At 40.0% G+C, this 14,080-nt stretch overlaps 1 protein-coding gene across 1 annotated transcript; it reads right to left on the reverse strand.

The window, feature by feature from the left end:
- Window positions 1–1,976: 1,976 nt before the first annotated feature.
- CA3 (carbonic anhydrase 3) lies at window positions 1,977–12,182 on the reverse strand. Its single transcript, XM_003940495.4, has 7 exons — window positions 12,077–12,182; window positions 11,105–11,302; window positions 8,786–8,904; window positions 6,876–6,968; window positions 5,759–5,821; window positions 4,673–4,828; window positions 1,977–2,965 (listed from the first exon to the last, which is right to left on the reverse strand). Exons 1-7 carry the CDS (start codon window positions 12,108–12,110, stop codon window positions 2,846–2,848), a joined length of 783 nt encoding a protein of 260 aa, XP_003940544.2. The 5' UTR covers window positions 12,111–12,182; the 3' UTR covers window positions 1,977–2,845.
- Window positions 12,183–14,080: the final 1,898 nt, after the last annotated feature.

Consider the following 14,080-nt stretch of genomic DNA (forward strand, 5'->3'; position numbering starts at 1 on the left):
CTTAGTCTTGGCTGGGTGCTGTGGCTCATCTCTGTAATCCCAGCACTTTGGGAGGCCAAGGTGAGCAGATCACCTGAGGTCACGAGTTCAAGACCAGCTTGGGCAACATGGTGAAACCCCCACCTGTACTAAAAATACAAGAATTAGCAGGGCATGGTGGTGCATGCCTGTAATCCCAGCTACTTGGGAGCCTGAGGCACAAGAATCTATTGAACCCAGGAGGCAGAAGTGGCAGTGAGCCGTGATCACACCGCTGTATTCCAACCTGGGTGACACAGTGACAGTCCATCTCAAAAAAACAAATTATAGATAAAGCTATATTTGCATACTCCTAACAATACCCTATATTAGGTAAAATCTTATTCATTTTGCCCTATCCATAGGCTTTTAATGATATGATCATCTGAATATTGTGAAACACAAATTCAAATTAGTTTCTGCCCTATTTTGAAATTTTCAAATACCTGCAATGATTATACCCTGAAGAACAAAGTTGGCAGATGCTGACAACTTTTTATCACAGCAGTTCCTGGTCATGCCCCTTTGTAGGCTGTGTGTATCTAAAACGCAATTGTTTGGGAGCCTGTTTATGATCAGGAAAAAGATCCCCCTGCTGAATAAGAACACAGTATGTCTTTAATATTGTAATGGACATCTACAATATCACAGCAACTTGAGTTCAGCACTTTGAGAAACTGGGAGGAAATTTTAAGATGGGTGATAATTGTGAGTATCGACAATGACTCAGACTGGAGTGGGGAGAAATATGTTCTACTAGAAAGCTCCCGCCAGAAGCTAGTGAGATCATTGTCCAAGGAGATCTAAATTGAGACAAACAAAAAACAATATTCCTATTAAACATGTAATGTGTTATTCAAAAGGTAAGTATTTTACCTGGAGTCATCTATGTTCATGACATCACTTACTCGACAAATATTAATTGAGCAATTTTTATATGCCAGACACAGTATTAGACAACAAGGTGAACGTCAGCATGCAAGACTGGTATTCATGGTATCATGGAGCCTGTGGTCTATGAAGAAACCTCCTTTGATGGGACATTTTCCCTCAAAACAGTTCCAACCTTGGTCAGCTTGTGTACTGAAATAAGGACCACTTGTGGCGGGCATTAAGTCACATGTCCCTCCCCCACATACAGTTAATAGTGGATACATCTTTTACAGTGCTTAAGCATTACTGAGTAAGTACCTTGAGAGAATCAGCTTGTGTATTATCACTAATGATCAAACTCCACACCTCCTAATTCCAAGGGATTTAATTAACACTTCCAGTTCACACTGACCAACCTGGTTTGACTTCACCTGGGTGGTAATCTATTAAATAATTTTAGCCTCATAGGACTCTGTCATGTGATTTGACTTCTGGCATCTCAGGACTCTCCTGACTCAGTATTATTTTCATTCCTTAGGGTAACGAACTTAATCCTGTCACTTTCTAAAGTAAGTTAACCTATTGGCCAGTGAGGTGATGAAAGACGTATCAAAGCCACTAACTGCGAAATTTGGCTTTATGTCTAAAGGTGTTATATTAAATGGCTTAAAGGTCTAAATATATGGATTTTTGCTGTGTCAGCCTAGCGTCATTCTAAGGGCACAATTTTTAAAAATAAGGATGTAAAAGCTACAGTCCAACGTGATTTCATGTCCCTAACCTAATACCCATTGCACCAGTCTGAATCCCAGAATCCTAAACCAATTTTGAGGTCTCTGGAAAGTATTTCCCACCACTCTCAGATATATGGCCACACATTTCTCTTCTGGTCTTCATTTTCCTCAGAAGACCCTCACTAGTTGCTTTAGTCCCTCCTTGAGGAATGTAGCAGCCAAACTCCTAACTTCAGTCCTTAGTGCCATTTTTCAGCTATAAAAACAAACTTACAAAGTTTGTTCCTCCTGGTTAAACTCCATTTTCGTCATTTATACTGCTTTTCCATTAAAGAAACACAACACTCAACATTTTGCATTCATGTCTTTATTGGTTCTGGTGATCAGTACAACTGCCTTGATTTCAAGTGTCATCATTCACTCTTTTGTGTTCTAGTGTTCATTCATTCCAGCCTCCAGTGAGAAAGACAACAGAGGCAGTCTTTATTTTAATAATCATGCAAAGAAAAAAACAGTGAAATTAAAAGTAAATGGCCCTCCTTCAGGTAAAGAAAAATACTAGGATAAATTCAACCACTTTTATAAAGAAGATATTCAAATACTGAATCAAAAATTTTAAAACTCCTGATTCTATTGTGTTTTCTTTTCACTGATAATCAAAACCAAGCAATCTTAGTAGCTAAAATTTCAATAAATGACTGACTTCTTGCTGGTGTTAAGAATTAAAACATATTATTAGCTCAATTCTTGCTGTCCATAGTCATTTTAATTTCTGGCTTATGTTTAATTGTTACATTATCTTCATACATCTCTACTACATGTAGAATTACTCATTTCTTTAAGATGGACAACTCATAATATAAAAATAAAAGCAATGAAGTTCTGTGAAATTTAAGATAACAGAAGAACTGGTGCCCAATAGCTAGCTATTTTTTAAATATCTTTACTCTTCCACCTCTGTTTCTTCTTCTTTGAAACTTTACTAAAAATGCTACTTTTATAGGAAAGATGATTATTACAAACATCAAATGTGAAATCGACGCTTTCATATCAGATCTTGTCAAAAGTAACTTTGGTTTCTTGGTGACCACATCTCTCATATTCATTGCTCAGTGTGGAAAAATGAAATAGACTTGGAGTAAGGAGCACCAGAAGGAGGCAAGGAGCCAAACTCTCCAGTGGCAGGTTTCCTTTCCTGAAGAGGGCAAGACCCAGCAGCCTCATTTGAAGGAAGCTCTCACCACCCTGTTATTGATAGGCTGTGGAGGGCGCCAGTTGCCCACAAGGGGAACTGGGGGCTCGTTCTCAGCACTGGAGAGGAGGCTCCGCAGCTTGGCCATCTGCAAAGGTCAGGGGCAAACTGTTAGCAAGACACTGGGATCAACTGGACACACTATGCAACAAAGAGGTGTAAAGACTGGTGAGTTGTTTTTGTTTTTGTTTTTTTGAGATGGAGTCTCACTCTGACACCAGGCTGGAGTGCAGTGGTGCAATCTCGGCTTAATGCAACCTCCACCTTCCGGGTTCAAGCGATTCTCCTGCTTCAGCCTCCTGAGTAGCTGGGATTACAGGCGTCCACCACCATGCCCAGCTAATTTTTTTGTATTTTAAATAAAGATAGGGTTTCACCATGTTGGCCAGGATTGTCTTGAACTTCTGACCTCAGATGATCGACCCACCTCTGCCCCACGAAGTGCTGGTATTACAAACGTTAGCCACTGCACTGGGCCAATACTGACATTTTAAACAAGATAAGCAGACCACACACTCTGTCCCCAGTGTTCAGCCCAGAGCTATTTAGCTAGCAGCTCCTGAGTAACACACATTTTTTCTTTATTTGTAAAAGCCCTTTTCTTCATTCTATACAGGATCACTATGCCCTCTGGTCACAACCTTTTCCTCTTGAATTCTGAAACATTTATTTTTTATTTGAGGGGTCGGTATGAACTATATACTTTGCTGGAGAGGATGACCACATCCATGTATCAGCGCAAATAAAACTTAATAGACATTTATCGTATAAGTTTATGAAGTCAATTTATTTTAAGAGCAAAAAGAAATCCGACTCATGCTACATTTTCCATTTTAAATTGACTTTTCTTTCTTAAAGGATAAGAAAATAAAAAATTCTCATTAATAACACTATGATCCTATATTAAAATATTTTTAGATTTCTCCTTGAAAAAATTTTCTTCTTTCAAAATAGTTGTATAATTGAACAAGGTTGTTAAATCTGATATCTTAATAAAAATGTCTTTATATACTTGAGTTTACAACTGACAGAAATATGAAAGCTGTTACTTTATGCAAGAGACACACACTGAGAAACTGATTTTACTATTTGAGTACATGCGTGCTCTAGGTTGTGAGTCCCTGTGTTGTTTACTTGCTTCAATCTGTTTTTCTCTCCATGTTCTTGCCAACTTATTTTCTCCTACACAGTTTTTCCTTGAAATGTCTTTAATGAATGCTACTAGGACACTCTTTAGAGGAACAGTAAGAAGGGAACCTGAGAAGAGATGCCAAAAGTACTAGGAACAGCCTGGAGCTGGGATTAGAATCCTGTACTTGGCTGTGTGATCACAGGTGAATTAGTTAACCTTTCTGAGCCTTGAATTATGTATCCGTAAAACTGCAGAAATAATATATAGCATACAAAATTGTTAAATCCCTTCCATTAGCACCCGTCTCTTCTCCAGGTCTGTGTTTATTATCCCATCTCCTTACCAGTACTCAGTATTTAGCAACATCCACATTAACAAAGACTCATATTAATCTAAACCCTTTAAAGTGTTTATAGAGCATAAACTCAGTCATAGTATCAAAACCATTTTTTAAATGAGTTGCATTTATCCTGGTATGCTTTGGGGGCCAAGTTTTAGAAAGCCAAGCAGCCTGGTTGTAATTAACCAGGGCAGACTATGAAATCTCTAGCCATAGAGCTGTTCAGTGAGTATCCAGTTAGGAACTATGTATTTTTGATTTAGCATCTGTGTCTTACATAGGCAGACAGCAACATAAGCCCATGTGTTCACAAGGGTGCTCACCTGGTCAGAGCTCACGGTCATGGGCTCCTTCAGCAGCAGCCACACAATGCACTCCTCACAGGGCGGCGTGGTGAAGGAGCCGTGGTAGGTCCAGTAGTCCCGGCATGCCGGGAACAGGCAGGATGGGTCAAATTTTATGAAGGGTGCCTCCTTGCCCTGGGTAAAAGTAAGGCACAGTTGCAGTGAGTGGGTGCATGCATAAGCCCACCCCAATGCCCTCACCACTTTATTTGTGAGAACGGATTTCAAATGCAATAGAGAAAATAGAACTTTTAAACAAAGTATAGGCCTTTCAAAAATAAAGATCAAAGTGGGGAAGCTGGTTTGCACATTATATTTGATCTGACACAATCATTGTCATATTGTATTCCTTATTGTTTTAACTGTGAGTAGAACTATAATTCTATCACTTTTAAAGAAAAAGGAGACGCTGATATCTGAAGTGTAATTGAATTATTTCATATAAGTTAATATTTTGGTTGTTGATGATACCAAAAATATCAGGCTTGCATTTTTTATTGAATGTTCTACTTGGAATACTTACTTTCTCTATTGATAAAACTCAATAATATTTTATTAGAATGGTCACAAAAAATAATTTAAAGTTTTTGTTACTTACATGAGTCTATTTTTAAGATTTTAAATTTATATGTGCTTCCCAGAAAGGGCATCACCAAGACTCAAAAGACAAGTGCTGACTGATATTTAGTAGCTCCATTATGGTATGAATGCATATATGCAGGGCGTGTGTGTGTGTGTGTGTGTGTGTGTGTGTGTGTGTGTGTGCCTGCGCACGGGCACTGGGTGAGGAGGGGATGACTACTCAACTTCTCTGACTCTCACTTCATTGAGAAAGTGATTATCTGACAGGATGACTATGACCATTAAAAAAACTGATGTATGTGAAATTTCTCTAAAACCTGTATGCCATACAAATATCGTAGCATTTATTTTGATATGTATGCTTAGCATATCCAGCAAACTTAGTAACAGATTTTAGGTGAAAAAAAAAAATACTTGAAAATGTGTAAAGAAAATTTGTGTAATCTGTGTTATGTTTTAGAGGGGAAAATAACTTTTGTTTACCTTTGTCTTAATCTTGTCCAACGCATCAAGGAAAACCTGGAACTCACCTTTCTCACGTCCTATCTGTAAGAAAATAGAAATCCAAGTATAATTCTTTTACTTCTCCGTAATTTAGGATTGTCTTCATAGCTGACTTTGACCCACTCATCTGCAACTAGTGTTTATAAATCTGCCAGAATACCTCATACTAAGCAAAAACAAAAGTTTATTTTTCCTCAAGATTTTAAGTATATAGTTTCTGACCTAAATTTGGACTCAAGGCCCCTGAAGTACAGGACCACAAAATTACACATTGATCTAGTTCTGTGTCTCTGACCTTCTCTGCAAAGTCATTCCACTTTTCTAAAAAACAGATTTAGAACCAAAAGGGACTCTATGTATCCCAGACTAAACTCACTGTCTTTCTTCTCAGACTTACTCCACCTCTGCTGTGCTGTGTTCAAGCACCGAAAATGACCCAATGAATTAAACAAATTAGGTCATTCAAAGAGAAAGAAGCCAGATTTTCACCTCTAGCTTGAAATCTAGATTATGTTATCACTAACCTCATGTGTTAATGACACTAAGTCCTCTTTAAATCAAGGCTGGCTCAACAACACACACATTCCATGTGCTGTCTTAGCCTGGGATCATGTGAGTGGTGACCACCTCAAGCCGAAGGGATGTCCAGCCAGGCACTTGGCATCATATGGTTCCCAACACTGGCTTTTCTGGTTTCCAGTATAATTGAAGTGTAGCAGTGAGAAAGGAAAATGAATACATGCCGTCCTTGCCCTCACAACCACGTAATAAACTCACTCTAAAGCCCTGGGCCCAATCCCCCACCCCCCCAACACATACACACACACACACACACACACACACACACACACACACACATCCCACATCTGGGGAAAATTTAGAAGCACTAGGGGTGCTGGAGTGTGGTAAAAGATACATTTTAGAGAAAAGTAAGACATTTTGAGTTGATCTTAGCAGACATATCTTGATTAGTTGAATAAATAAAAAACGTATATAGAGGGAGGAAGGTAAAATGAGGGAATGAAACTCAAACTATGCTAAGCACTAGTAGGAAAATATGTTTTGAAAGAAAATATATGGTCAACTTTTGCTTTACCTTCAGAAAAATGCCAACCACAGCGATCCCATCCCGCTGCTTCAGGGCTTCTTTAAAAGTGTTATACTTTGGATTCCAGTGAACCAAATGAAGCTGAAACCATAGGAGACAGATTAGAAGGCAAATTCTGGGAATATAAAAATAAGTATAAAATTATCCACAATAAACCCAATCATTATACTGTCTAAAGTTGCTGAGCAATCTCATAAAAGTTGAGGAAATTTGAAAAAGTAGCATGTAATATTTTGGTAACATTTCTAGTGGTTTAAGTAAAAAGCATATAAAATTATGTATTTACCTCATTTTATCAGCCAGAGCTCTGAAACCTGGTGGCAACCTGATCTTAATTTAGAACATGGGCAGCAGTTAAGTTAATCAAACTTTCTATGCTGAGTCACAGAGAATTGCAAGAGAATATAATCATTTGCAGCAGTTAAAAAAATTTGTATTCAAGACCAAAAGTATGAAATAATCCCATGTGCAAAGGTCAAACTGAAAGCCTTGCCTGCATCTGTAAGAAATACACTCAACTTTTCCCATTTGGTGGGGAAGATATCTAGAAGGCATTCCCAATATTTGATGTATCTTGCCATGGCTCTCCAGATTGGCTTTTAAAAAATGGAAAGATCACAGTGAAGTACTTTGGGTTTCCTAGAGTTTAATGTAACTAATAACTAAGCTGCCTAATGATTACGCTTAAGGACGTGTTCATAGTACATTTCTAGGCTCTGTCACAGCCCCTGTGTTAACCAGAGCCTATCTCTGGAAAAGATTAAGGCAGGAAAAATGAATCGGTCCTCACCTCTAAGGCAACTGCCACCACTTAGTGGCTTGACTTTATTAAAAAAACATGTCAGAGGCCTGTCTTAAACCCTTGTAATTTGATGCCTTGATGCCTTGATTACAATTCATGCTTTTTTTTAATGGGTTAACTGAGACAGACGGTAGTATGTGCTCAGATTCAATTCTATGTGTGTACACATATCTCTATGTGTGTGTAAATATATGTGTGTGTTTATATATAGATAAACGCACACATATATATGTACACTGTTCATTAAGAGATTAGAACATAAGCATTATTCAGAATTTCTAAATGCTATTTTTAAAGCACTATATTCTTATAAAACCGGCAGCATAGAGCACTGGGTAACTCTGAAGCCAGTCCGTATCAGGTAGAGCACCAGCACTCACCAGCTGTGTGACTTTATTAAGTGTCTTTTCTATGCCTCTGTTTCCTCATCTGTAACCTATCTCATAAGGTTGCTAAGAGGATCAAACGAGTTGATACATGTAAGCATTTAATAAGTGTTAGCTATCCTTTTTCCAGTCCCATTGAGGATCCTGGCCTTTCTTATTAAGTAGCTATCCAATTTCTAATTTTCAGATATTTTTTTTTCAAGACAGGCTTTTCCTCTGTTGCCCAGGCTGCAGTAAAGTGGTGCAATCATGGCTCACTGCAGCCTCAACATCCCAGGCTCAAGTGATCTTCCCATCTCAGCCTCCTGAGTAGCTGGGACCACAGATGCATGCCACCATGCCAGGCTAATTTTTGTAGAGACAAGGTTTTACCATATTGCCCAGGCTAGTCTCAAACACCTGGCCTCAAGCGATCCACCTGCCTCAGCCTCCTGAAGTGTTGGGATTCCAGGCATGAGCCACTGCACTCACCCGTTTCTTAATGTAACCTTGGAAATCTTCATGTATGAAGCCAACTCACCTATACCCTCTTACCTGTCTAGCCTAGAATGCCTGGCAGCTTCAGTTTACCTAAAATGAATACAGCTCTTTTCATAACTATAGACTTGAGGCAAAAGCAGTAGATAATGCTTTGTTGCTGTGGTTCTTATTTTTAATTTTGCAATTTTCACTGTGTGAGACCCAAAATGGACTACGGCAGTTCCTCCTACCTCCGCCGCATACTTGACTCCATCCACAGTGTGCTCAGAGCCATGATCATCTGAAGAGCCCCAGTGAAGATGAAACTGGCGAAGTCGGTAGGGTCCAGGGAGAGGACCCCCTCTCAGCACTGTGATTCAGATAAGCTTGGTCAACAGTGAATTCACACTTCTTTTACATAGGTCTACTTTAAACAAGTGCTCTTATAGCCCAGGCCTCATAGGCAAAACGTGGTCAGTGTGTTGGGTGGATGGTGCCACTCCCAGGACACTGGATTCCTCACAAAATGAAGCCTGGGGATATGTCAAGATAAATGATTCCTCTTTTCTGTCTTTCTTATTTTGTTTGCTTGTTTCATTATTATGAAACATCATTTTAACATTTAGGAAAGTAAAACTGAAACAACAGATGGACAATGAGGATGCATACACCACCCAAAGAACAGGTCAGTAGTGTGGTGCAGTGGGAAGAACTGGACAGTTGAGAACCAGAAGGATGTAGGTTCAAATGCTGGCTTCACCCATTGCTAGTTCTGTCATCTCAGGCAAGTTGCTAAACCTCTCTGAACCCACTTTCACATCTCTAAGAAGGTGATAATAATACCAAACTTTCAAAGCTGCTGTGAAGATTAACTCAGATTAAGCACCTTAAAGTGCTCACCACAGTGCCTGCACGATTATCACTGAGCAAATGTGAGCTCCTTCTCCACAACTTGCTTCCAACTACACTTTTCTTTAAGACAACGAGCAAGAACTTTCATCTTTGTCTAATTTAGACTGTGTCTATTCAAATGAGATGAAATGGAAAATTTTCAGAAATTTCCCAGAAAACCAATCAATGTGGATGGCTGAACTAGACAATTCTCAGCAGCATTAATTTGGGCTTGTTGATAAACATCTCAACCCATCACAGAGTGATTTAGAGGTTCAAATATCTTCCAAAGTATACTGGAAACTATGCAGAAACCCTAAGATCAAGGTTTGGCAGTATAAGCTAGATCAAAATAGAATTCAGAGCATAGCTATTTTGGAAGAGGTTGGACACACTAAGTGGCCCAGGGAAAGCCGTAACATAGACCTCAAACAATGAGGCTAGGCCTATATGAGTTTGTTCATGTAGAAATGGAGTGGTTCAATTTGTTGCATTTTTTCCTGTCCAGCCATTCAGAACAGTTATTATAGGCACATGTGAGTCCAATTTATTAGGATAAATTGTAGGAAATTGACAATATTCAACTATTTTTGCTCACAAAAATAGCATTTTCATGTGGTTCAACCTACTAGATGCGTTTAATTTTGTTATTGTGCTTTCAAAATGGAACTTGATATATAAAGAGAAGAGGGAAAAAGGAAACAATAGCAACACAAAATCACTGTTTAAGAAAATTTAAATTTCTATAACTTGGAACTTCCTAATAGGTAGGAATTATAAATATCATTCTTTATTATATCATTAAGAGTGTTCACTTATGTATATAAACAAAGGTACCTTTATTAGAAATATGGCTATAAGAAATTATTTGTATATCAAGCACCAAAATATTAAAGGAAGATTCTTTCTCACCTCATTTATCATGAAATAAAAGTATTTCAAGTCTCCTTTTATTTTACTGATTTGCTTACTAGTGTAGGTGAAATAAAGAGATTTATTTTTCCTAAACATGTATTTTTTCAGTTGCTCTCTCACACACAAATACTACTCAAGAAGAAATCGTCAGATATTTCAAAAATACTCACCAAAATGATTAATCAGATGAAACCCACTGAAGGCTTGAAGGCAAGTCTTAGCATTCATTTTAGGCCCATTGGTAGTTTTGCGAATAGCATACCTGGAGACCATATTTAATGGTCTTGACCCCTGCAATGGCCCTATCCTCTCCCCTGGATTGGCCACCTCCCAGGCACCAGGGGAAGAAAGTGCCTATTTGGGGTTTCTCATATATTTTTGGCTTTGTAGGATGGAATCTACACAATTGCGAGTGGAAGCCTCGCTCTCCGGACTATGGACAAGAAGCATAAGAGCCCTCAGGTGTCGGCCATTGGAGTCTGAAGAGTACTCATTTCAGCTTATTGTCAGCTTTGTCCTATCATGTGCCAACTTTTAGCTTGGACACGGGGCTGTTTCACAGTGACCAAGGTTGGAGGGTGAGGCATTCCTCTTCAACACATAAATATAATTTTGTATGACTAAAGCAAAGTCAAATGTCATCTCCATTTTCAGAGATAACGTGCTTCCTCGCCCCATTAATTCTGGCACTGTGCCATGCATCACATTTTGCCAATGTGGACATAGAAAACATTCATGTGTTTCTACCTCACTGTCATACTTACTTGATCTATCGTAAGTGTCATCAAACACAACTCGGCAGGTCTTTCCGTTATTCAGGATGGTCTTGGCAGAGCCAGCATCATAAGACACTGACCATGGCTGCAGAGAAGGGTCGTGCTTGATGTCTTTAGTATGCAGCTCAATGGGTGACTGGTTTTCCCCCTTGGCAAATGGGAAAAGTTCAGGCCAGTGGTCAGGACCTAGGAAATAAAGTCGAGGGGACATATTTGGTGCACAACCCAAGGCTTCTTTTTAACTGACTAAGCCAGCAAAAAATACAGAGGCTAAACAGTGATTTCGAAAAGGTCTTAGGTTTCAGACTGGGCAATAAGAGATTTACCATTCATTTCAGGCCCATTGGTAGTTTTGTGAATAGCATACCTGAAGACCATATTTAATGCAGTGTTTGCTTTGCTTGCTCAAAGGCTTATTTTTGCGATAAACTTTATTACTTTTTTTTAAACCAATGCCGCCTTCCATCATACAGTTGGAATAAAAGATTATTGACCACCTACATTTGAGCCTCATGTTGTGGTTTTCAGAGTACACCCATATTCCTTTTCCCATGGATTAGGCAGAAAGGCAGAGCAGAGATTCGCATACCAGCACCAAGCTCAGGTTGATGCTTATCCCGTATAACAGAGTAAGGGCCAGTCACACCTGACCTCGGGCTGTCTGACTTCTCAGAGGCAACAGGGATCTTAGGCAAGTGATCCAACTTCTCTGCACTTGAGTTTTCTCCAAGAGAAATAAAAACTCCATACTAGGGAGAACTAAATGCGATGAAGGGAAAAAAAGCAGGAGCAGCAGCATTTGGGAGTTGAAAAGCCTCACTAAACGTTAGGTCTTATCCTACTCCTACACCCACATTTTCCAATACGCTCTCTAAAGTTGCCCATTTATTTCTGTACAATGGCAGGGGCTCTCCTGGACTGGCATCCCTTCCTGGCCCGGTCGCGGCCGCCTGCACTCACCGTTGTGGCTGGCGTAGCCCCACTCCTTGGCCATGGTCGCCTTCCTCCGGATGGCTCCTGCCTTCTCTTCCCAGGGGTGGTGCAGAGTCCCCGCGAGCCCGCGTTTTTATACAGCACTCCTGCACACTGCATGGCCTTATTAGGTCAGCGAGGGTGGGGCGGGGGGCTAAACTAGATTGGGGTGGCATTTGGGAGGCGGGGTGGAGGAAGCCAATGAAGCCAATGAATTCCAGGAGCGGGACAGCTGTCGAGGTGAGGGGGGCGGAGGTGGGCGAAGGGGCCCCGACGCCCCTCCCTGCGCTCTCCGGGGAGTCGTGGCTCCCGGCCCCTCCATCTCTTCCTCTGGTCTCTCAAAACTGCAGGGCTTTCTAACTGGCGCCAACGTGCAGAAAGGCAGGCGGCCCTCGCCTCGTCATCTCTCCCTCCTCCATGCATTCTTGGGGATGGGGTTGGGGGCAGGGACGGGGTGTCGTAGCTGTGCTTGGCCACGAACTAAAATCTACATCCCGGAGGCTCTCGCAGCCTCTCTTACAAGTTGCTTCAAGCGCAGGCTGGCGGTCTGGCTGCGATCTCTGGACACTTGTGCGAGTTAATTTCGCTCTAGTGATCCGGTTACCGAGGCTGGAAAGAACTCGTGTGTTTGCCTGCCCCCTAAGTTTGACACCCTTTGCAGGCAACATGTAAAAGCCTAGGAGCAAAGGATGGGAAGAGAGTCTGAAGCTGGGTGGGATGGTGAAGAGGCCCTCCAAGTCAGTTATCCTTAAAGAGATTGTCCTCTCTGGAATTGCACCAGGCGGCATTTCCCAACCCAGCGAATCTTGAGGTTTGCAGGAAGCTGAGGACTGGATCTCAGAAGGCGCCGGGCATCCAGGAGATAGATGTCTGGATCCCAGGTTCACGCCGAGCTGGAAGCCGGGACTGATTTAGCCACATTCCCTGCGCTGTACCTCTGCTCATGAAAAGTCAAGAATATTCTGAAGTGTTGGAAGGCCACTAACATAAAATGAGTCATATTGCTGAAAACCTGAGCTCTTACTCTCCCAAGATATGAGAGACTGCAAGAAAAGAAAGAGGAAAAGTTTACAGAATGGTTTTTAATTTTTTTCTCCACCTCCTAAGGTGTTTTCTGATACACTGAACCATGCAAAGGAGAACAAAAGGGCATATCTAGTGTATACATGACAAAAGCATACTTTCAAATGTCTGGTATGGTTCATATCAAAGAATTCAGTAGTAGATATTTACAATTTTAAGACTTTATTGTAAAATTTCTCCTGTTTTAATTCAGTAATCATTTGTTAAGACAGTGAGAAAAGATAAACCTAATTTCAGTGCTATCTTGAACAATATTTCAATATGCATTTCCTTAATTAACTTTTATTGATAATAGTATTTAGTATTTGGGGGTTACAAAACTTGAAAAGGAAATCGCTCGTCATGGCAAAGATAGCTCATCCCTAAGGCATGTGGAATGACTGACCACACTCATAACCTGGACGCCAGGGGAGTCATTCCCTAGGGTATTTTTGTGACAAGGGATTATTTGATCCACACAATAGCAGTGTGGAATCAGGAACTAAGGCAGTTTGGAAAATCCAAACAAACATAGCAAACAAATGCCGTTAAACTCTGGGCTCAAATCTGTCGGTTTGATCAGAAAGACTGCAATGGTTAATGGAGATGTTTTCTAGTTCTTATAAAATATGTAATTATTTGTATGAGTAAGCCAATCCACTCAATCATTATAATATTCTTTTTCTGTTATGAGTGGTTAGAAGATTGGCAACTAAATTTCATATTATTTGATATAGTAGTCATACAAAGAATGTATTTAAAGACATTTATACCAAGAATGATCTAGAAATTCATCATGTTATTGTTTATGCATAGAAAGGGCTTTTTTAAAGTGCTATTTGTAATTAATTTTAAAAGTATATAATAGCACATAATTTCAGATAAATGCGAGATAAACTTTGCAAAGTGAAATATTTTAATAGCTTTAGG

Source organism: Saimiri boliviensis, chromosome 15, assembly GCF_048565385.1.
Source record: "Saimiri boliviensis isolate mSaiBol1 chromosome 15, mSaiBol1.pri, whole genome shotgun sequence".
NCBI lineage: Eukaryota > Metazoa > Chordata > Mammalia > Primates > Cebidae > Saimiri > Saimiri boliviensis.